Here is a 24,557-nt window from a genome sequence, read left to right on the forward strand (position 1 = left end):
ACCCTCTCCATCTCAAGCATTGGCCCACAATCTCCTCACCTCTGCAATGAACATTACAAATTTTTTAATATCATAAAAATAATTTCCATAAAAATGTACTCATGTGCAGTCCTATAAAGAGAACAGGCACACACATATTTCCCCACTGCCAAACCAACAGTGAGTTTGTCTTTTATTATCTGCAACAGGTATCGTGTATTTTGAGACAGTGTGTATCTACTCTATTGTAACTTAATAATAAAATTAATACCTCTCTTACTGTTTTTAAGAGGTTGAGGAGAGAACTATGGCTGCCAAGGACTGGGGATTCCAACTGGGCAAGCAGGAAGAAAGGAAGCACGGTTCTTCAAAGCCACAGCAGGGCATCATCGGGGGGAATCTGCATACACCGATACTCTGAACGCACAAGCATACACATGTGATCAAACTGTAAAGACTCGGCTGTGTTCATAGTTGGACAGATGCATGCCCTGTATTCACACATTTAGACACAAATACTCAAAGAAGTACATGCAAAAGTTTGGCATTATTAATAAAATAGTAGATTACATCAATATGAATATCCCAGGAAGACACTGATCAATAGTTTTGTAAAATGTAAGCATTGAGGAAAACTGGTTAAAAAGCATGCAGGATTTCTGTTATTCCTGATGACTTCATGTGATCCATCAGTCCCCTCAAAAGTCAACCAAAACACTATAAATAATAAAAAGGAGAAAGTCTAATAATACCAAGCATGGGAAAACAGACTTTCAGGATTTCTCATACCTTGCTGGCAAAATGCAAATTATTATAAATTCTTTGCAACATATTGTTGGAATTTTTATTAAAGTTGGTGATTTATGAGAAGAGAACTTAGGGAGGGAAATGGGAAATCCCAGAGCCTATGGAACTGTATCATAAAACAATAAAAAGAAATAAAATATAAAAGTTGACAATAAAAGAACTTGAAAAACAGCACTACTCATGACAACAAAAAGGCAGAAATAATCAAACATCCGTCCATATGACAATGAACGAGTAGCTTTGACACAAAACAAAATACTAAACAAGAGTAAAAATAAGTACAGCAATGAAATACAGGAATTCAAATGAATCAGCAACATAGTAAAATTTGAAGGGTAGAAATATTTGATGAACACATTTATTCAAAAGTGCCCCATACATGGGGGAAGGGTTGTGGGAGGAGCAGGGGAAATCCAAGCACCTATAAAACTGTATCACATAATGTAATGTTATTAACAATAAAAATAAATAAATAAATAAAACAAAACAAAAAAACAAAAGTGCCCCATACACTTAGCAAGATCTTCAAGAAGTAAAAATCAAAAATACAAAAACACTTTTTATAAATGACCAATGTACAAAAAAAATCAAAGCAGTATACAGAAATTAGGATTGAAGGTTGTAATTCTGGGGGGTGAAAGAAACAAAAGACACCAAAATGGCCAAGATGTCCCTTGAATTTGGAGAGGGAGAAAGGTTTGTATATTTACGAATACCTTATAGATAATTAAAGGAAGAAAAAATTCTATGAAAACTTTAGAAAATATTATCTAGAAAAACAGCTTTGCCATAAATGTGAATACCAAGCCCTTTAAATACAAGTTATCATTCAGCATGTTTTATTTGAAAATAATATTCATATCCTTTTTTCTAATGTATTAAATATGTCAGCAGAAATATGCCCTGTTGAAGGAAATATGCCCTTCCGAAAGGAAGTTAAATCTTGCGTTGGTTTTGCATTTCAAAGTCTGAGCTTTCTTTCAAGAGGAGTATATGTTCACTTGAAAACTAGGAAAATGGTCTTTATTGCAAGTGCCCTCATTTTTAGCTCAAAGATACACCCAAATGCACTGAGCCCTCATGGCTGTTTTCAATTGTAGCATACACAAAGGCAGTGTGTCCTGCCCCAAGAAGGTTTGGTGTAAGCAGAAGTTTCTATTTATAAAGTGAGTAATGTTGGTCAACAGAATCACCAGAGCCAGAAGCAGAGATGTTCAACTACCTGGACAAAGCAGCACTTTGAAGTTGCAACGCGTAAGTGCAATAAATACACAGCATGAAGCATCATCACAGTTGTTACTGCCTTTTAAGAGATAACTTCCACTGGCAGTCAACATTATCTACTCCACTATTCTTAAATGAAGAAACACTAACCAGAAGAAAAAAAAATCAGTATTTCAGTTGTATGTGTGCAACAAATCTGGGAGGTAAAGGATTAAGTGGTAGAAAATCGACTCAAATGCACCTGAGTTCAGGAGGATGCTGTACCAAGCCCATCCGTCAAGTATAATTTAAATCCGCATTAAATGAGAATAAGGATAGGATCTGTAATTTTCTTTAATTTTCTTAATTAAGCTTATTTTGTCCCCTTTTTGTCTCCAACACTGTTTTTAAGGTTAAAGCATGTGAAAATGTTGGATATTTAGGATATTTCAGATGATTATACTGCTGTAAGCAGTGCTTTAATCAACATCCTAATGAAAAACTTTTTACATACATTGAAAAATAAATCAAGCAAGGAGATGCAGAAAATGACATCTTCAACTGCATTTTAATTCTGCTCAACTTCACATGGCCTCTCTAAAATCCAACTCCGAGCAAATGAATGCAATTCAGAAGAAGTATATTGTGTGTGATGTGTATCACACAGCCAATAACACTGTGACATTAAACAAAATCAGACGGAGTGATTACACAATGCCAGGAGATACAGATTACATGCTGTCCAACACCTTTGTGAACTACACGAGGCTGCAGCCTGCGAGAACTAAAGATTCCTTTTCACAGCCCATCTGGAAGTTAAGAACATCACTGTATTAAAAGGTTTGTCCTCCGCACCTCTCTACTGCCTTCATTCAGGGAGACAGGCCCACCGCTAGCAGACAGGATGACATGAAAGGGCTCTGTGATTTGCCCAGATTGTGACACAGCTAAGAAGTGGGAAGCCTAGGAGTTGCCATAGTCTTGGCACTTAAACACACGCCTATACTAACTCAAGGGAAGCGCTTTACACTCGAGACGTAGAAGGCAGATAAAGAAGCCTCCACTACCAGGTGACATCTCCGCTGGGCTTGTCCTTGCTGTGTCCACAGTCAGTATGCTATCTACACACATACCTTTATTCATTGAGAACTTTGTTTCTGCCCAAAGTACGCACTTGGTAGTGAAGCATTCCATGTAAACTGCAATCTTTTACTGACAATTTCACATCCATTTAATGTTACTGACAACATAAAAAACCCTAAACTTGTATTTATGAGTTGGACAGTATGCAACAGAATGAACAGAATCCACTTACTAAATGCATCTATTTAGTGCTTACTGTATACCAAGCACTCCCAGAAGCAGAATAAAGTTCCTGCCTTCTGACAGCCTACATTCTCAGTAAGAAGCAGGATGTCACAAAATAAACTCCAATTTTTAAAAAGTGCTTTATAAAAACAATCATATAATGGGCCAGCACAATGGCTCAACAGGCTAACCCCTTACTTTGCAGTGCCAGTATCGCACATGGGCACTGGTTCAAGTCCAGCTGCTCCTCTTCCTTCCTGGCCTGGAAAAGTGGAGGAATATGGCTCCAGTCCTTGGGCTCCTGTACCCATGAGAAACCTGAAGGAATCCCCTGACTCCTGGCTTCAGATAGGCTTAGCTCCAGCCATTGCAGCCATTTGGGGAGTGAACCAGAGGTTTGAGGATTTTTTCCATCTTTCCTTATCTCTGTAAACCTGCCCTTCCAATAAAGGCATAATTTTTTTTTCAAAAAGTAACCATGTGTGAGATGTGTGGTACTTTAATAAGATATTACCAAATTGATAGTTTTTCTTTGAAATCATATTATTGCTTTTGTCCAAATGGTATTAATATTAAAGGTCAAACTATGGTTTATCCACTGATGTTCACAACGTACTTTGGTGAAAGACATTCACCAATAGTTAATGAATGTGCCGAAAGAGGAACTGTCAGAAGGCATTTTCTGCCAGGTAAACTCCTACGCCTTCTTCAAAACCATGTTACACTACTCGGACCTTGTCAATCTTCCCCCGTTACTGAGATGGGACTCCTTACTTGCCACTCCATTGCCTCTGCGTTTGCACATGATTTGTTGTCCTAATCATCTGGGGTGTAAACATTCACTTCCATTTATATCTCCACCATTATACCATGAATAAGATGTGAAGGCTTTCACATCTTAGTCCCTTTGTTCCTGCTTACCTCTTGGCATTCAAACAGCTCATGGGAAAAAAATGCATTAATATGTAAGTACACTCTGGTGAAAAACAAGTTTAAAACCCATTCATAGATTTTTTTTCATAACATGCATTTTTACATTCACTTTTTGAAGATCCTTCGCCTGCATGGATTTTCAAATCTTTTTAAAATTTCTCTTTTCATTTTCTAGAAACGTTTTAAGTACCCTCTCATATCAATGAATGTGAGGTAGTGGAATTGTGTTATGAAAAATGAATTCCTTCTCAAATAACTGATACCTCCCCCTCAGCATATTACAGAACGGAGCCATGCTGGCCCAATTAACTGTGGTCTCTGCCCCTGCCCTACCACACTTCCACACTGGGAAGGCACAGAACAGTTATTTAAAAACCAGGGAGATCCTATCAGCGATGCCTGTCTTCCCTGATATTTGCTCAATGCTGGAGGCAAGCGTGAATGCAAGGGGGTGTGTACTACTTTTACTCACACTGTCTTAGCACGCAGACAGAAAACCTCACAAGGGTTTCACCACAACTGCTCTAGGATTCATTTGGTGGCTTTGAATTAGTTTCTTCTATGCCAGTAGCAAAATACCTAGCTAAGCCATTCATTCATCGAGACATTTGAAGGAAAACTGTGGTCACAGAATGATTTTTCATTTAAGTCGCCTGTGAGGTTAAACTCAAGTTTCCAAACCAAGAGTGAAAGAAAATCCTAGGAGTCTAGAGCAGTAAAATTTTTGGAAACTTGCTGTTACTAAGTACAGATGGGCTCCAGCAACACCACTGACTTATTTGAGAGACAGAGCTCTTCTCCATTGGTTCACTTCCCAAACGTCCATTATGGCTGGGGTAAGACCCAGGAACCAGAAACTCAATCCAGGTTGGTGGTGTGGGTGGCAGGAACCAACCTTCCCAAACCATTAGCAGGAAACTGGAGTCATTAGTTGGAACTAGGACTCAAATCCTGACAACCTGCCATGGAATCCTGGCATCTATCTGCGAGGTTTAATAGTCCCTAGAGGGTTTTGGGTTTTTTTTTAAGAGCCAATATCATTTTATATTTTCTAAAAGGGCTTTTCAATACAGTGACACATTCTGATTCTCACAGTATTCCCATAAGAAAGCATTATTGTCTCTATTTGCACAGAGAACCAGCAACAGACTCACAGGCTCTTATGTCGGTTGGCCTATATGTGTGCCTCCAGATGCCTTTTCCCACGTAGCAGGCGATCACACGCTAGTGCAGGTGTCTTTAATGAATGCAGCAAGGTCAGTCACTGTAATAAAACCTCTAACATAGTTCATCTAGTGGAACTGGAATAAGGGGCTCATGTCTGATGTGGTTTTTGTTTGCTTTTGTGTTCAGAGTTCACACTAATCAGAGTGAGTTTAACCCTCATTCAAACCCATTTTAGCCAAGAAATACCTTTTCAAGCAACCTAACTAGGTGACCACCATATCTAGAAATAACACTCCCACCTTCTCTGTTCCTGGCTCTCCTTTTATCTTTCCATATGGAATGTCCTATTCAGCAAATACATAATGTGTTGGCTGGTTTTCATTTCTGTGTACATGTGTGTGTGTGTGTTTGTACAATAACTTTATTGGGTCATGATGGCTCACAAAGCTGGCCAAACATTATTCTACATATGTCTGGGTAGTTTAAGAACGATACTTGTCTTAACAGGCTGGACAAGGCAAAATGTCTTTTTCACAACGGGTTCACTACAATAATTAAAGACAAACTGAGGGGTTGGCACCACCTAGTAGGTAGCCTCAACTGTGATGCTGGTATCTCATATGGGTGCAGATTTGAGTCCCAAGGGCTCCACAACTAATCCAGCTTTCTGTTAATTTGCCTGAGAAAACAGCAATATAGCCCTTCACCCATTTGAGAAATTCAAAAGAAGCCCCAGGTTCCTGGTTTCAGGCCAGTTCAGCCCCAGCTGATAAGGCTACCTGGAAAGTGAACCAAGGCAAAGGAGATTCTCTCTCTCTCCTTTCTCCCTCTCTGCGTATGTGTGCATGCATGCGTGTGTGTGTGTGTGTGTGTGTGTGTGTGTGTGTGTGTGTGTGTACCTCCTTCTCTTTGTAAACCTTCCCTCCTAATAAAATACATACATCCTTTTTTAAAAAGACAATGAACAGAAAGGATGAGTTGAGGCTAGAAGATCTTGAAATACACAATGAAATACTACTCATCCATAAAAAAAGAATGAAAACTTGTCTTTTACAACTAAATTAATCCAACTGGAAACCATCACATTTAATGGAATGGCCAATCTCACAAGACAAATACACATTTTTCCTGATCTGTGAAAACTAATACACAGAGTACAGAAATGGCAATCTGTATGGGTGAGACAGCATCTTGGGATTTGATTACTGCTCACAGCCTCTATCTAGTCTCTTGAGCAATAATAAGATAGTAGGCTCATTATTCCCTCTACTTGCTACATGTTGGTCTCTTGCCTCATAGGGTGCTAAGCCTGTGGTTGTGAAATGAGGTGAAAATACACCATCATGAAAATCAGGGGGGAGAAGTCAGGAAGGAGAAGGGTGGGTGGGAGATGAAGGCAGGTTAGGGTGCAAGCTGTTTCATGAAATATATGAAATCTGTTCACTCCATAGACGTAAAATTTTAAGGAATTTAAAGATGAGTAAGAAAAGATTCTGTGTGCCTGACTGCCTTGAGCTGGAGCAGCAGCTTCATCCACTCTCCAGAATGGAACTGAGCATCAGCTCAGTGTAGGGTTTAAGTCTTCAAGTTTTATACCTGAAACTTACACAACTCTCCTGCTTTTTGAGCTTTAGGATTTGGACTGAAACTGCATTATTAGTTCTCCTGGGTCTCCAATTCTCTCAGAATCCTGAGTCTTTAGTCTGCATAATCATGTGATCCATTTTTTTAAATAATACATCTCCCTCTACATGTAAGCTTTCCATTTAAGTCCTGTATGAATTGCATAAGGTAGGAATTCTCACATCATAAAGAACCATTCATTAACCAGAGAGGCTAAGAAGTTTTCCTACTGACACTTAAAGGAACTAGAAAAGCTGAATTGAAATCCAGGACTGTAAGCAAAATCTTAATTATTTAGCTGTTACGCTACATAAATCCTTATCTCAGAAGAGAAATATTGTGAGGAAGCCAGAGAAGGAGAGAATGAGCAAGGGCGGGTGGGAGGGAAGGAGGCGGCGAGAAGGAAGGGGAAAGGAAAAAAGAAGCAAAGGAGGGAGGGAAGGGCTTCCCTTTCTAAAATTAATTGCAAAGGAACCTCAAATATCCTCTTAATTGGTTGAACTACATAGCGCTTAAAGGGACATTACTTTTTATGATGATTTTTCCTATCTGCCAAATTAAGCATAAATTATTAACTGCACTTCTCAAAACTCACCATTATTTAACTTTGTTGATCTGTCCATATTAATTCATTTCTTATCATATTCTCAGGGGAGGAGAAATCACCAAGATTTATGATTAAATACAGCATGAAATCAAAGCCATACTCATCTGTCCTATATCTGACTGGAGATGAATAACACAACTCACAGGAATGTGAAGCCCAAAGTTTGTACCACAGCCCAAGAACATTGCAGATGTCCCTCAGAGCCGTGAACCTTCACAGCAACTCACAATCCTGCAAACACATTTATCCCACTCCTCTTTGGCTCTTCAAGGACTGGAATTCAACGTGGCAGCTGTCTGCAAAAGTTTGAAGGGCTGTCCAATAGAAGCCCGTATGCCCACAAGGCATGTGCGAGGTGACAGATTTTTAATTCAAGTGCAGACAGGCGTCCACAGACAATAGTAACATCTCTGTTAGTGAGTGAAAATACAAAACAGCCCTTCATGCAAGGACCAAGGAAACTCTGCAGCCATCACCTTTCCTGGTGAAGCCACCTGGTTCTTGCAAGGACTCCCAACACTATGGTCAAGTTTTTCCTTGACACATCTATCAGACTCACTCTAAACTACTGGCTCTTCTTTTCAAAGTTCTCCATAATTCCACTCCAGGGGGCTGTCCATACTTGTTTCTTGCTGTATCCTCACTTTCCTCTCCCCACAATGCCATCTCTCAGACCTTTGACTCAATCTTGTACTCCCACCACTATCTTTTCTTACACATATTTTGCAAATTCTACCTGCCACAATGCAGGAGTTCTACAAGTGTTACTTACTCTGAAAATGCGCAAGATTTACACAGCTTGTTTTAAATACTTTTTTGTTCAGCTATCTAAGTTGTTACCTGATTTTCTTGAATCAGCTGATACAAACCCAAGGAGAAATGTATCATATGCCCACTTAGCTTTAGCTCTGTTGCAGTAAATACAGAATTCTGTGACAGGTTTACTTTGGCTGTTTTAGATAATTCTCCTCAGAATACAACTCAATCATCCCTGTTGCTGCAATTTATTAACAAAGATATCCTGACCCTCTGCCATTTTCAAAGTCAAAACATGTGCTCCATTTGATGCCAAAAGTCAGTCCTGCATGTATTGAAACGAGATGTTTAACAAAATATTCTCAGACAAGAAAAATTGTACCAATCAGACAAATCCAAGCACTCCTGTGAGAGACAGACCCTGACAAATTCAGGAACAGTCCTCACTGCTATAAGGAGCTGATTTTTTAAAATGATCCTTCAAATCCATTTTCAAAAATATACTATCTCTATACCAAAATTTAAAAATATATCTTAATAATATTTGGAAATTTATTTCAATTAGAATAAGTTTTTAAAGATTTGGTTTTCTTGGGAAGGCAGAATTACTGCGAAAAGGAGAGACAGAGAGATCTGTCCCCTGCTTCACTTTCAATTTGACCACCATGGCCAGAGCTGCTTCTGGGTCTCCCATGTGGGTACAGGGTCCCAAAGCTTTGGGTCATCTTCTACTGATTCCCCATGCCATAAGCAGGGAGCTGAATGAGAAGTGGAGCAGTCAGGACATGAACTGGTGCCCACATGGGATTCCAGTGCTTGCAAGGTAAAGAACTTACTCACTGGGCCATTGAGTCATGCCCAGATAAAACAATTCTTACTGCTCAAGAGTGTACAGGATGAGAATGATAAACTGTTAGAAATTGAGATTAAGGGGAAATATGTCAACATTGCTTAAAACTGTCCTAGCATGGCACTGAAAGAAGTAGGGGGAAAGTGGATGTCTGTTGGTAGCAGATAACACCAGGAATGTGCAGGTGCAATAACAACAGGTACAGACTACTATCCAGGTACTCGACAATCATTTTATGAATAACTGCTTCTGCCATTCATTTTTGTAAAACTCCTGGATGCATAAACCATGACGCTTGTTATCGAGTAAAAACGGGCATCTTTATGCTTTACTAACAACTTTAATTAAGGCAGAATTTTACTCTCCTTGGGAACTTTAATCCCTTTCCTTGCATCTAAAACAGGGAAAAATTATTCCACAATTGTTGAACATCTACAAATGATCTTTGAAATGATCACAGCACATTGTGTTTTAATTTCAATTTGCCTCTAATTATTTAAAGTCACTTCAATGTAAGACACTATTGGGTTCTGTGTGCTAATATTTCCCTTTAGAAAAGGCATCCAGAAGTATCACTAAGCTCCCAAATCTATATTGTTGAAATGTAAGAAATTTGTTCACATTATGCAAATAAGGTATAAAGATGAAGAAGGCATCCAAAAAGAAAAGAGGTCAGCACAACGGCTCAACTTGCTAATTCTCCATCTCCAAGTTCCTTTATCCCATACAGATACGGTTCATTTCCTGGCTGCTCCATTTCCATTCCACGACCCTGCTAACGGTCTGAAAGAGCAATGTAAAATGTCCTAAGTCCTTGGGAAACTGCACCCATTGCAAGACCTGCAAAAAGCTCCTGGTTCCTGAATGTGGATCAACTCAACTCTGGCTGTTGCTGCCATTTGGGGAGTGAACTATTAAACTGAAAAATCTTTATCCTCCTGTCTGTAAATCTGCCTCTTCAATAGAAACAAGTCTGCATATGAGAAAGGGATCTGTAATTCTATATTCACAGCAGCACAATCTACAATAACAGTGGCATGGAAACAATCCACATGCCCATCCAAAGAGGAGTGGATAAAGAAACGGTGCTATATCTACTCCATGGAATACTACTCAGCCATTCAAAAGAATAAAATTTTACCACTTGCAACCACATGGCCCCCAACTAAAGATTATTATGTTCAGTGAAGTAAGTTAATCCCCAAAGGACAAATAATAGGTGTTCTCTCTGATGTAAGGTGACCTTCTTGCAAAACAAAAGCTCAACAGCCCTTTGGATGCCATTTTCCTATATTTTTGTTTTTATTTTCAATCTTTTAAAAAAGTATTTTTATTCATTTCCTCACTGACTCATAAGTCACACAATAGCACTGTTTGCTTCAGAAACGTCTTTGATTTTCTTTCTACAGTGACACACTGGTCATTCAGGAACATGTTATTTAACTTCATGTGGTTGTAAACTTTTGATTTTTCTCTGTTGATTTTTTTTTTAGCTTTTCAGTAAAGGGGATGTATAATGTATATAACTGTGGTAGAGATCATCACATACAGATGTGAAGATACAACGCAGTGTGCATCTCTAGTTACAAATCAAAAATGGACTCCCTGTGAAACTGTTGAATGTATCTTGACAATTGGATGCTGAACTCTTTGCCAATGTCCATGCCTATAATGTCAGGATATGCTTAAATAGCAGAATGATGGAATTATGACTGATTATGAAGGACTATCCTATTATGACATTGGGAAACTAGGGGCTGAGGGTTGTGGAAGCAGGAAGGGAAAACCTAGAGCCTATAGAACTATCACAGAATAACAAAACAAGTTTAAAAATAAAAAGATAAAGAGCAGAAAAAAAGGGGTAGAAACTGATTTTCCAGAAGTTCATACCATGTACATAGCAGGTTACGTAACAGAATGAATTCTCCAAAAACTTCACATGTTCTAAACACCCTCACCTAGACACTGCTCACATTCATGAACATCATGCTCATTTCTCAAACACAGAAACTTATCCTCCAGAGTTAACATGGCAACGTCTATGCCACTATATAGCAAGCAAATGGAAATCTTATTTCAAGGGACGTGTGACCTAACAAAGTGTTCTGAACAAATATTGCATATTCTCACTCATATGTGGAAAATACAGTTGGTTTCAGGGAGGTGGAGAGCGGAACAATGGTCCCTGGGAGCTAGGAAGTGTGAGAGCAAGCACAGGGGAAAGAATGAATACCGAAACACTGGAGTGAATTCCAGGCTCCTACAGCACAATAGGATGATGACATACACATACATTATGTATAATAAAATCATAACATCATATACTTGATAGCAATCTAGAATAGAGAAGTTAAAGCATTCTCATCGCAAATACATGGGAAATGTTTCAGGAGCAGACAATGCTAATCACTCTGATTTGAGCCTCATACACCAAAGATGTGCAATAATAATCACATATCTCATTATGAGTTACAAACAGTTGTATATTATCTGTTAAGCCACACAGATACTAATAACAACTATTATCTTTATATGGAGCCTTTTTACAAGTACTCATGAAATTTTAACATTGCAGATATACTGTATATTGTGTATGTGTGCATGTTGTGTGTATATGTGTGTATACATATGAAAAAAAGATTTTTATGCTCTGCCCCAAGAACACATTTTTGTCACCATAAAGGATATATTATCCTTATTAGAAATATACATGTAGAGTCATTATTTTAGAAGACTGCTTTTTTTCCTGAAACTTGGTGCAATTTAAAGCATTATAACAAGGAGGATCTCTTCCTCCTCCTCTTCCTTTTTTCTTCCTTCCTCCCTCCCTCTTTCTTCTCTCTTTTCCACTCTGCCTCCCCTTCCTCCCCATTTGCCTCTGCTTTGCCTTCTTCCTCAGTCATTCCACCTTCTAAATACATACTTTTAAATAAACAAAATAAAGTCATACAATTCTGAGACCACCATTTTCTGCCCTCTGACTCTTAGTCATGGCGCATGGCTAACTCTTATGTTTCGAAATTTGGAATTATAAACCCTATTTTGCCTTGTTTTACTGGTGACAATTTAAAATTTTGGATGAACAGGGCCTGGCACGATAGTGTAGTGGTTAAGGTCCTTGCCTTGAACGTGCCAGGATCCCATATGGGCACCAGTTCTAATCCCGGGATCCTTCCTAGGATCCCAGGCATCCTTCCCATACAGCTCCCCGCCTGTAGCCTGGAAAGGCAGTCAAGGAGAGCCCAAAGCTTTGGGACCCTGCACCCACGTGGGAGACCCAGAAGAGCTCCTGGCTCCTGGCTTCTGGCTTCTGGCTCATCTCCAACCATTGCGGCCACTTGGGGAATTAACCATTGGATGGAAGATCTTCCTCTCTCTTTCCTCCTCTCTGCCTCTCCTCCTCTCTGTATATTCGCCTTTCCAGTAGAAAAAATAATAATAAAATAAAATTTTGGATGAACACACCAGCCCCAATCAAACTTTATGTTTGCTCATGCCAGGCATCCCACTCTGAGCAATTTTTACAGTAATTTCTAGAATGGGAGGTTCCCCAAGCACATGATGAATGAAATATGCATGTGGCACAGGTCCACAGTTATGCACTCACAAGAGGACTTTCTCTGCTATGCAAGCCACAAGCATAGACAGAAAGACAACCGCATACCCTCCAGCACTGATCAGTGGCTTTCTAGTCTGCCCTGGTAGTGCAGCTAGAACACCAGGTCAACAGCCCAGAAGCAGTAAGTATAGTAACAATGAAAATGAGAAGGAAAAATAAGCTGGAGATACAGAAGCGGAAAGGAAAGAAGGAGAAGCACCAGGAGGTGGAAAGGAGACAGGAACAGGCGAAAAGAACACAGAGCATGCATTACGGTCCAGGCATCCTGCCCAAATCTTTAATGCATGATTTCCAGTACACAACTCAAGTTCAAATTCCCATTTATACATGGCCCATTTCCTTCTCTCTCACCTCCAAGAGTGGAGTCAGGCTCCAGTCAGTACCAGCCTACAAAACCCACCCAAGCCCTCGTGCCTCTGCTGACCTTCTAACTCCATGTCCAACTGAAACTAAAATCCCCGCTGGTCCCAACCTGCCAAACAGAACTCACAGTCGCAAGTTTGGCAGATGTAAGGTCCAGAACAACTAGTGGAAAAACTGACAAAATTTCAGATCAGTCTCTTAACTGCGAGTCAAGAGCCATAAAAGTATTCACAGGGGCAAGTGATCTCATTAAAATGCTAAAATACAATGAAATAATAATTGGCTACACTCAACTATGATATGCATAATTCAGGACTGAATGTTCATGGGAGAAAAGGCATTGAGACATATGCTAAAGCCCATGGGGACTTTATGCTGTGTTCATCCTTAATCCCCAGCCAGTGCTCAGCACCAGGGGTATTTGTCAAGCCTACCCAGGCATTTCTTTTTCAGTCAAGAATACATAAGATTGATCCACAATATTACCTAGTGCAAATATCTGCTCTTATGTCAACAGTCAATACTTCACAGCAATGACTGTACTCCAGGCACTTTATAGTTATCAACACATTCAATTTCTACAACGAACTCTCTGAAGTTCTCATGTTTCTGGTAAAAAAAAAAAGAAAAAGAAAAAAATCATCTGTGAGAGTGTAAAAAGTTGAATCTTGTGATTAAATATATAGGACAGCATATCCTAGGTAATTCTTTTACAACAAGCCAAATACACCAGCTTCCAGGAGAAAAACAAGTAGCCACTCAGTTTAATGAGAGATTGTGTTTCAATGCATTCAAAAGTTTTAAACATCCTAAGACAGAAATCCGCAAACTTCAGTGGAAAGGACAAGACAGACAACAGGCCACATGATCTCCACTGTAGCTACTGGGCCCTGATGCACCAGGAAAGCTGCCATAGTCAATAACTAAAGAATGAGCAGAGCTGTGTTCCAGTAACATCTCATTTTGAAATATTCAGAGGACCAGACTTGACTCATGAGCCAAAATCTTCTGAGTTCTGGAAAGGATAGCTTAATACTAAGAACCTTCCTTGATTTTCTCAGACTAGAAAACTAAAATAAAAAAGTAAAAGGACTTTTCTTTTAACAAATAAAAAGAGGATTGGTGATCATCTTAATTGGAAAATATGATTAAGGGAGAAAAAAGAAATCCTACACTACATTCCTCATATATCTCTTCATCTTTCTTTGTCAGAGTCTTGCGTTCTTGTGCACAACTCCAAAAATAACTAGAACAATCTGTCTAAACAACAATAGAGGAATAGTCATTTATGCAAATATGCCAATATTATGCTCAAAGGCAAATGCCATGTCTGTTTTGGATTACTGAAGAAACATGTACAGTAGATTGAAAACAAGTAACTCTTTAACTGCACAGCAACCTCTGATACAATCCTAGCTCTTTGCATTGAAACTAAAATTCTGAAGTATTTGAACTATGTATGATACTATCAGTGTAGTCTGTTGAACCAGAAAATCGCAGGAAAAGCAGAATAGCACAATAGATGTGACCGGTGGGCTCTCCCACATCTCAGGAGAGGGGCTTATGTTAGGTGCTATGCAAAGACCGGGGTGGGAAGGGATTGTCTCTACAAAATCCCAGCAAACTTCTAGAGGCCCTAGCTCTTGCCTGGATGTCAGCATTACTTGTAACTCACTTCTCAAGACAATGTGATCACATAACTAGGACCCCTGCATTGTCATCACTGCTTCTGCAGTCCCCCATGTTCCCACACACACCTTATGGTGGCCCTACCTGGAAGAGGAAGCCTTTCTGTTAAAGTAAGGGTGGGTGAAGGGGGGGTGCCTAGGCCAGGTCATCACCAGTACAAGAAACCTTTTGTAAGATAGCACCCTGGAAGGGGGGTCCAGGAGAGACCCCAACATGAGCTCATCTTCAGCAAGGAGGCACAGGGACTTGGATCTGAATATCCCTTCCCCTGTCATGCGCGTGCCTTAATATCTACGCAAACCTTGCAAACACTATTGCACAGCCTGCCTCAACTCGTTCAGTCCTGCAGTATAGAAAGCAGAGTTTAGTCCAGAGTAACCAGTGCCTTCAGTAAGTGTGAGTTCAAGTTACCAAGTGAAACACGGGGATAGTAAGATGAAACTGTTAAAAGGCAAACAAAGCTTCACAAACAAAAGGAAACTTGAAAATCAGAGAACCAATGCAACATGTGTGTGCAAAGCAACTTAAAGACAGGATACCTAGTCAAGTTATTTCCAAAGTTCTTGGGAAAAGTTTCCTGAGAAAATACAATTAAGTTTGTTTCACAACAAAATCTTGAAATTTATGCATATTTTTCATAATGTAAATTTTTCCATTAACTTTTTTCAACCCATAATGTCCACTTAATTAGTTGTCAGACCTTGATAAGGTTTTATCTGTGCAGTTCAAACAAAGAAAGATCCATTAACTTTTTAAGGACATTGGACATTATAATCTGTGAGGCAAATGCTGAATTATTGAAGATGAAAGAAATCATTAAAAAGTAATAAAAAACAATACTCATTATGAAAATAAAATTCTTACACTGTATGCATATTGTGTGTAAGTTGTTAAAGTAAAATGATAACAGCTGAAAATAAAATTAAATGAATTTCGGTGAGGAAATTAAAATACGTTTTTATCAAGGACCCAGTGAACAGGTTTAAAAATTTACACCACTGGATTCAAAGTCCAATGGTTATGCAACAAGGTGGAGGAATCCACCATGGGGGGAGGGGTGTGGGAGGGGTGGGGGGGATCCCCAGCGCCTATGGAGCTGTACTACATAATACAAAGTAAGCAACAATAATAAAAAAAAAAAAAAAATTTACACCACTGAAATAATGAAATATCTTAGCAAATTTCAAAGAAGATTCTTACACACCACATTCTCTGGCCACAATATAACGAATGTAGACACCTAAATTAAATAAAGATCCTTTTAAAAATTAACCTTTACGTACGTTTAGAGTTTAATAATTCTACCTTGTCAACCACCAAAGAAAGTATCATGGAAATCAGAAACTTGAATGAGCTATAAAAATCTATCTGATGCCCCTCAAATATACTTGGCTATTTGTAATTTTGTGTTTTTCAAAAATTTATCTTTTAGCAGGCATCATGTTGCCACAAGCATTGAACTTCATGTGGCATCTAAGACCCCGGTGCTGGGCTGAGACCTGGCTGTCCTGCTATGCATTCATCCCCTTGAGAAAGCAGCGCCAGATGCCTCAGTGCTCGACCCCACTCCCCACATGCGAGATGCAGATGGATTTCCAGGCCTCTGCTTGTGCCTGGTCCAGCACTGTGCACTGAGGCCAGAGGGGGAGTGAGTCAGCAGGTGGAATAATCTCTTTCTCCCCCATCCCTCTTTTGAAAAGAATAAATAATAATACAAGTTTTAAATAAATAAATACAATTTTAAAAGTGACAAAATAAAAAAAAATGCATTTGGGGTGGGCAGAGTGGTGCAGTTGCTTAACCTGCCGTTTGAGATGCCTACATCCCACTGGAATGTGTGGTTTAGGTCCCAGATACTCCTAAGCACTCGGGTTCCTGGCTCCGGGCTTTGCCTGGCCTACTCCTGGTTCTGGGCTTTTGAAGCGTGAACCAGCAGATGGATGATCTTTTTTCTGTCTCTCCCTCTCTTTAGGTTACTCTGCCTTCAAACAAATAAAGCAGAGATCTAATACAAAAGAAACATTAAAAGTCAATGAAAAAATCATCTGATTTAGGAACCTAGTGAAAGAAAGAAATGCTAGACTTTGAAAACAAAATGGATACACAATAGCGAGGATGACAATAATATGCAAACACTACCACTGAATAATTTGATTCTGTGGTATATGTGCAAAAGAAATTTTATTATACACAGAGTTATAAACAAGGATTTTATGGCAACTTAATATCACAAAATACAAATAACATGAATAGAAAGGATAAGTACATTGGGGAATATCTCTGGTAGAATTCTATTCTGCACAGAAAAGGAAATGAATATACTGACACCATATAAATCAACATTAGCAATTCAAATACTGAATCAGTTATAAAAGTATATATTCACTGTGATAAGATTCATATATAATTTAAACCTTGAATTAATAAATATGGCACAGGGCCGCATTTATAAATTAATTAAAATAAAAGAAGACATACTAGAATGATAACCACTGAACTTGTGGAATGTAGGACTACTGCCTCCCATGAGAAAGAAGTGGAAATGGACAGAGGTAGAAGCAGTGAGCTACCATTATGCTGTAACATATTAGTTTATAAAAGAGAAAAGAAGTTTATTATTTTTTACATTTTCCTACACGTGGCACACTAATAATGAATCATAACATAAAAACCTATACATTAGAAGAAAAACAAGAAAATGTCTCATAGACTAAGGAAATTACAAACTCAAAAAAGTATGGCCATTATAAATTTGTGAAAATGTGTATTTTGAAACTTTATCAAAATATTTTCCAAAAATATAACACTGAAAGACACATGATATTCCAGGATTAAACCTAACATAATACAATAGGAAAACATTTCATCAAAATTTGATTTTTTGCACATTCATTGAAAAAGAACATAAAACAAAGTAGCTACTAAAGATTTTTTAAAGTGCTCATTCTCACTGGAAATGAAAGAAATGAACAGTTAAGAAATAAAATTCTATTGGGAAAGCCTTTAAATATTGAGGCTTGCAAATGTTGGAAAGAATATATAGAAACATGTATTGCTATGTATTTTTGGCACATGTATGAATTACCAAGAGAAATGTAACTCAATTATTTCAGGATATCTGAAGACTAAAACATATACATATATATACAAATTCACAATGTCTGTGTCAGTGAAAAATTTAAAGACACATCTATCAGCAGAGGATAACCTGCATGAGTCTACCCCTGAGAATTCTGACAGTAAAGGAATGCGTTAGATTGACAATAATGTTTAACATTACTAAATGATAGGCATGATTCCAAATATTCTTCATATGTCAACACATTCCACGTCAAACAACTCTAGGAGGTAAATCCTATTTTCCACCTATTAAAAATGAGGACACAGAGATATAATAACGCAGGTAACTAGCAGAAGATCACTCAAGCTTAAAGCTGCAAAGCAGGTTTTCAATCCAGCCAGCAAATGGGACAGCCAGTGCACCTTTCCATTGATGGTCTTTCCTCCCCAACCTAGCAGTGTGACCCACACAACAGGGAGTATAACGTGGCAGGCGGTGCACACATTTGCACATCCACAGAACAGTGATGGCAAGGTCACACACTAAGTGCTGACAGTCATATGTCTCATGGAGAGAGGCCAGATCATACTCCTCTTCTCATGAAACCAACAGCCATAGCTGTGTGTTCTGCCTCTGCAACAACACAATTGAACACTAAAGTGGGCTAATCAAACAATATCTCACCTTCTGGTGAAAACGGCTTACTTCCATTTCCTTTGTCCACAACCTTGACTCTGGGTTTAGGATCCTTTCTTTTTTCCAAATCCTTAACTGGAAGAAAACACAATACACTTAGTGAAACAAGCCAATCCCCAAAGGACAAGTATTATATGCTCTCTTTGATATAAGGCAACATTCAAGCAAAATAGAAAACAAATAGACACATAGGAAAACATGTCCATACATATATTGTCACAAATGTATAATGGAGACTAGCATACCCGAAGTGATTTTATGTTGCAGTATGCATTTATACCCCCAGATGATAAGACACCTACCTGATGATATTGTTAAATAAATACACCTTGCCAATATGATACTAGATTTTCTACCATTGCCTGTCCTACAATGTGATACACTTAATGTTTATTACACAGAATGTTGGACTTGTGACTGTTGCTGAAGGATATACTATTGTAATAATATAGGGAAAGTAATTCGGGTGGGACGGGAAATGGGAAAGAAAGAAGGAGGTGAGGGGTGGAATCCCTACATCTTCAAAATTGTATCGCGGAAAATAATAATTGAAGAAAAACACAATAAAAACATAGAAATACTCTACGTACAAGCTGAAATAAAATAATCAGTGGGCATGGCAGGGTAGCCTAGTGCCTAAAGTCCTCGCCTTGCATGGCCGGGATCCCATATGGACACTGGTTCATATCTCAGCAGCCCCGCTTCCCATCCAGCTGCCTGCTTGTGACCTAGGAAAGCAGTTGAGGATGGCCCAAAGCCTTGGGGCCCTGAACCCATGTGGGAAACCCAGAAGAGGCTCCAGGCTCCTGGCTTCGGATCGGCTCAACACTGGCCGTTGTGGGCACTTGGGGAGTGAATCAACAGACAGACGATCTTCCTCTCTGTTTCTCCTCCTCTCTGTATATCTTTCTGATAAAAATAAAGAAATCTTTAGAAAAAAACCCAATGAATGTTACTGATATCCTTGCATGTCTTACACACATACTAATAGAAGTGAGTTCCATGGTGCAAACTTAGACCAAAATATTAAAACTGCAACTTTTTTTTATCAAAGATTATGTAAAAGGCACATAAACAACGTGGTCAATTCGGGCAGATGTATCAAATAAACTTAAGCTACATAACTGCCCTAAAACCACTGTTTATCCTAACTCATATGCAAGAGAACGAAAGGCCAGGGGACTAAAATCTATCCCATAAAACCAGCAAGAGTGGGCAAGAATTCAAGCCATATCTTCAAGGCTCTGCGTTTGAGGTATGAGTTTGGCCTGCATTCCAGAAAGATCTGAGCCATGAACATCCTTATTTGGAATTTCTCTATTTGCTTGGGAAAGTACACAATCCTATAAAAATTTGTTTTAAACTGAAAAAAAATGCTTATTTTTAAAATGGTAATGTTTTTCACCTCATTTAGTAAATATTCAGGAATAAATAAGCCCTTGTTCTTTGCATACATTCACCACGATCTACACATTAGCTTAATCTTCCAGTGCGTTTTCTGCTTACATCTATCTCTTTTGCAACTTTCATGATATTGCTTGGCATCTTAAGCTACTTGAGACAGCCAAGACCACAATCACAAACACTGTCCACGGTTTCTACACAGATACAGGCAAAATGCCCTGTGACAATGCACAAACAAGCTAGGTCAAGATGGATCATTCCATTGCTACATTCACTTCCTGTAAATCAGTAAATGTATTAGAGGGAGGACAGTACAGAGGAAGCAAGGATTTACTCGGAAGTATCTTTGCTGTCTTGGCATATTATCCCATCCCCTTTCTTGATCACAAGTTCTTTGTCTCCCCCTTGATGCAGGCCTTTAACGAAAGGCTTAAGCCTGCCACCTTAAAGGTCATTTCACTTCAATTCCAGTATAGCTTTCCCTTGAACCTATCTTGTTTTGACAGTAACTGGAGACTAAATTCTGAGGTTTAAAAAGCACTAAAACACAAGATTTTTTTGTCCTGCTACACCTAATGATCTAACTTTTTACATTCTTTTTCTTAGACTTCATGCTCTAACTTTGCAAGTACAGGTACCATGGCGCACACCCTTTTTAAAAGACTGCTCTTTTTTTTTTCACACTTTATTTTGTTTTAATCATTAACATTAACAGATTCACTGGAATTCACTAACTCCACAGTCACATTTTTCTTTAGACCCTTTGCTTTCATTCCTGGCAAGACCACATGCTAAAGTTGCCTTGCACCTCTGGACACCCCTTTTGTAATTTCATCTTCCCACAATTGAAATTCTCATCCTCTGAGAGCTCACTTCGAAGTCTACATCTTCAAGCCCACCCACACACGGGTTATGACCCCAAATGGCTTTCATTCTCTAAATGTCCATGTAGATCTACAACTTTAATATGAGAAAAATTGTACTGAGAGATGTTGGAATAAGATACAGATCTGAAAGAGATAAAGAATCCCAGATGCCAAGATTTGACACTGGAAAGGCAGTATTTGAGCCAAACTTTGATTGTTAAGCTAGACATTATAGGCAGAGGATGGTAAAACGCCAATTCAAAGAGTAAAGATAAAGGTTGAAAGCCAAGTTTATAAAAGTGGAGCCGCAACACCAGGCTACAGATGAGCAAGGATAAGTAAGTCACTTAAAGTTGGGCCACTGCATCACATTTAAGAGGTTTAACATCAATGTAACACCAAGCCATTGCCCTCCTGGAGGAAAAAATCAGAAAACAGAGTGTTACAATGGACATGACTGACCATCACCACCACTATGCAGCATGCCTTCCCATGTACTGAAGTCAGTTCATCTGTACAAGCTCAGGTCATCACCTGCATTTACAGATGAGAACGCTGAGATTACAAGTAGCTGAGTCGCTTGTGGAGATTTGGAATGTGCACAGCCAGTAGTCCAGGCACGCCTGTGTGTCCTTGAAATCCAATGACTCTTTTGCATGCTTCCCTTTATACATTTTTTAAAAATGGGTTCATAAAGAATCCAAACACTGGACTAACCGTAACTTCACATCCACAAGATTTTGTCTGGATCACAATTTTCCTAGATTCAACTAGGAAAGATTTCCAGGCAGGAGGAGTCAGGCTTTAATGCCATCTCACAACGGAGCAGGATTATACCTGCAGTGCAACAGGGAGAAGAGGCCTTCCAAACGAAGGTATGTTAATCTCTCTTCTACAAACTGCTACTTGGGCAGAACTAATCTCTCTAGACTGTCAATAAAAATAGCATAGAGATGGACAGATACACTACCGTCATTTACCTAACTGATCAGTTACTGTTTTACTAAGACCACCTCGTGGCGCACAGCAAGCTGTAATCAAACTAATTTCCTTCAAAATGCTTTGAATCAGTAAGTACAGGAAAGGTTTCTTAAAGGTTCCTTTGTTTCTTTTGTGCTCAATCAGTAGACTGTTCAGAATAACTATGAAAACCCCATATACCCAAGTAAAAGGAATTATTTCTCCTTTCACTACTTCTCCCAAAGTTGAAGAGAGTTATTTTGGTCATGTAGGAATGCTAGAGGCCAGAAGTGAAGGGCAGTGCCAATAACAGAAAAGGGTGACTTTACTGGAAATCACATCAAAATATTTTCTATGTTCTTCTAGGCCATATGCTCTCAAAAGAATATAACACATAACTGTTCTAAGTCTTGCTAACAGGTAAATTCACCAAATTCCTTTGTTCAGAAGTTTCAAGAGGCAGCAGTTGAACAGTTTTCTTTTGCTTGAACGTTTTAGTAAGGCAAAAAACTTTAAAAAAAAAAAAAAAGGAAAGAAATTCCCCACAAACTAAATTCCCCACAAACTATTGCCTTGGAGAAACACACACACACATACACACACACACACACACAGAGTCAGGGGAGGGGAAGAAAGGAAAAATGGCTGCAAACTGGTGGATTCATCTTGTGGCAAGATTAAAAAAAAAGTTTAAAAAAGGGAAAAACCCTTTTGAAATGATATTAATAACTACCACTCTCCCAACCAATCCCAATTTTTTTTGACAAAAATCAGCAGGTGTGTGGAGGTGTATAGAACACGTGTATATCAGACAATTCTATCGATGGGGGACTAACTGCTAAAGCCAGGTGGTGAACAGGTCCAGATTCATCACATCTTTGACTTATTTTTTGTTATTTTGCTTAAAATTGTCCCTAAGAAAAGTCTTCAAAAGAGCCTATTTCAGCAAGGAAATGACAAAATCACTACGGAGCAACTCCCCTCACACTCATATATGTACCTTTCTCTAATAATTACCACTTGTACTTGTTTATTTACATGTTGATTTGTCATGGAGATTGTCACTTAAAAACTCCTTAAGAAATAACCAATAACCTATTGGAAAGTTAACCCCTCCGTTGTATACACTGTTTTGGCAGAAGGTGAATTTACATCTGCTGAGTTGTACAGATGTGGCCATCATAATTGTAATACCTACTAATTGCTATACCAGATGCATAACATGCAGTTGCAGTAAAATGAGAAATAAAATTAACCAAATCCCTACCTTCCCATAGCTGGTAGGGTCCTTAGGGACAAAGGCAGTAAAAGGACCACTGCAGTGTGGTGTTAAGGAACAAGTGGAGGAGATGCTATGAAAGATATGACTGATTAAAGATTTGGAGAATATGTCAAGAAGTACATTCAGAAACTAAAATATAATTAATAGGAAGTAATCCAGCAAGAGACAAAAGACAGAACAGAGAATAAGACGAATTTGTAGAAAGCTGAATTGAGTCTTTTAAGATCTTTACAACTCAAAAAAAATCTAGGAAATTCAAATATATAGCACAGACTCAAATCAAGTGCTGGAACAGAGGGCCTAAGTGGTACATACTTCTGAATTGGCCTTGAGCTGGCTTGCTTTCTTTGTCTTTATTGTATGCAATAATTTGAACTGTGTAATTCTGTTCTGGCATAAGACCTTGAATAATTGCTTTTGTTGCAGTGTTCTGGAGATTTAACTGATTGGTTTTTCCACCTATAACAAAAGAGAAAGAGAAAATTTTAAAAGGTTAGCTGTGTGCATTCAGAAATTTTACGAACCAATAATCAAGATATTAAATGGTGAAGACTTAATTATACTTTCAATGTACAACATATTTTATATACATCAAAAGATAAAGATATTAAAATGTGGATAATGTCATTTATCATAGCAGTCTTATTTTCATTTGTATTCTTTAGATAACTGAATCAGCTGTCTGAAGTGGGAAAAACACATTCACAAAAACCATCCTACATAAACACACCATTGCTTTAGAACATTCAGGAAAGCCCTAATGCAGGCTTATGAGACACCAAACCCCCATCATCAGATATACTCTGTTAGGACAGAATTCCATCTAAAAAATGAAAGGGGAGACACAGGAAGGCAGAAAGTCATTAACCATGCTGGAATCTTTCATACAGCCTCTATAAGAGAGTCAAAGGACCCTTGAAATATTAGCCGTTTAATCACCTAAAATCTCACCATCAGTGGCCCAGGGTGCTGACGGAACCATTCATTGCCTGGCTACTTGAAAATTCACTTGGATCATGGAAAGACGTGAAAATTTCATTAGCTCTCCATCAAACTGAACCCACATCTAAAGGTTTCCTGAAAATGCTATTGATGAAACACTCAACTTGAAATCAAAATTCCATAGTACGCCATTACTCTCCCATTTCTGGCAATGACTACGAAGAAAATATCAACCTAAAATTTCTGTCCTTCTACCAGAAACAGTGCGAGGGGGTTCCAAAATTCGCTGAATTAATCCAATATAACACTGATTATTTACATTTAACTACATTCTAATGAAATCAACATTAATGCTGATAATGCTGCTATCATGCATGCTACATGCTACTTGCTACTAGAGGGCAAAATCTGCCTTGGAAAAGCCCATTTCCTCAAATACTTT

At 38.6% G+C, this 24,557-nt stretch overlaps 1 protein-coding gene across 1 annotated transcript in view; it reads right to left on the minus strand.

Annotated features, from left to right (window-relative positions):
- COL14A1 (collagen type XIV alpha 1 chain) overlaps nucleotides 1-24,557 on the minus strand; it is a 197,424-nt gene that overhangs the window by 146,095 nt on the left and 26,772 nt on the right. Inside the window, exons 4-5 of the mRNA XM_040979368.1 lie at nucleotides 23,489-23,632; nucleotides 18,650-18,736 (exon numbers count right to left, since the gene is read on the minus strand). Coding sequence (XP_040835302.1) covers nucleotides 18,650-18,736; nucleotides 23,489-23,632 — 231 coding nt within the window. The remainder of the gene's footprint in view (nucleotides 1-18,649; nucleotides 18,737-23,488; nucleotides 23,633-24,557) is intronic.

This window comes from Ochotona curzoniae, unplaced genomic scaffold, assembly GCF_017591425.1.
Source record: "Ochotona curzoniae isolate NIBS_2020 unplaced genomic scaffold, NIBS_Ocur_1.0 contig_3190, whole genome shotgun sequence".
NCBI lineage: Eukaryota > Metazoa > Chordata > Mammalia > Lagomorpha > Ochotonidae > Ochotona > Ochotona curzoniae.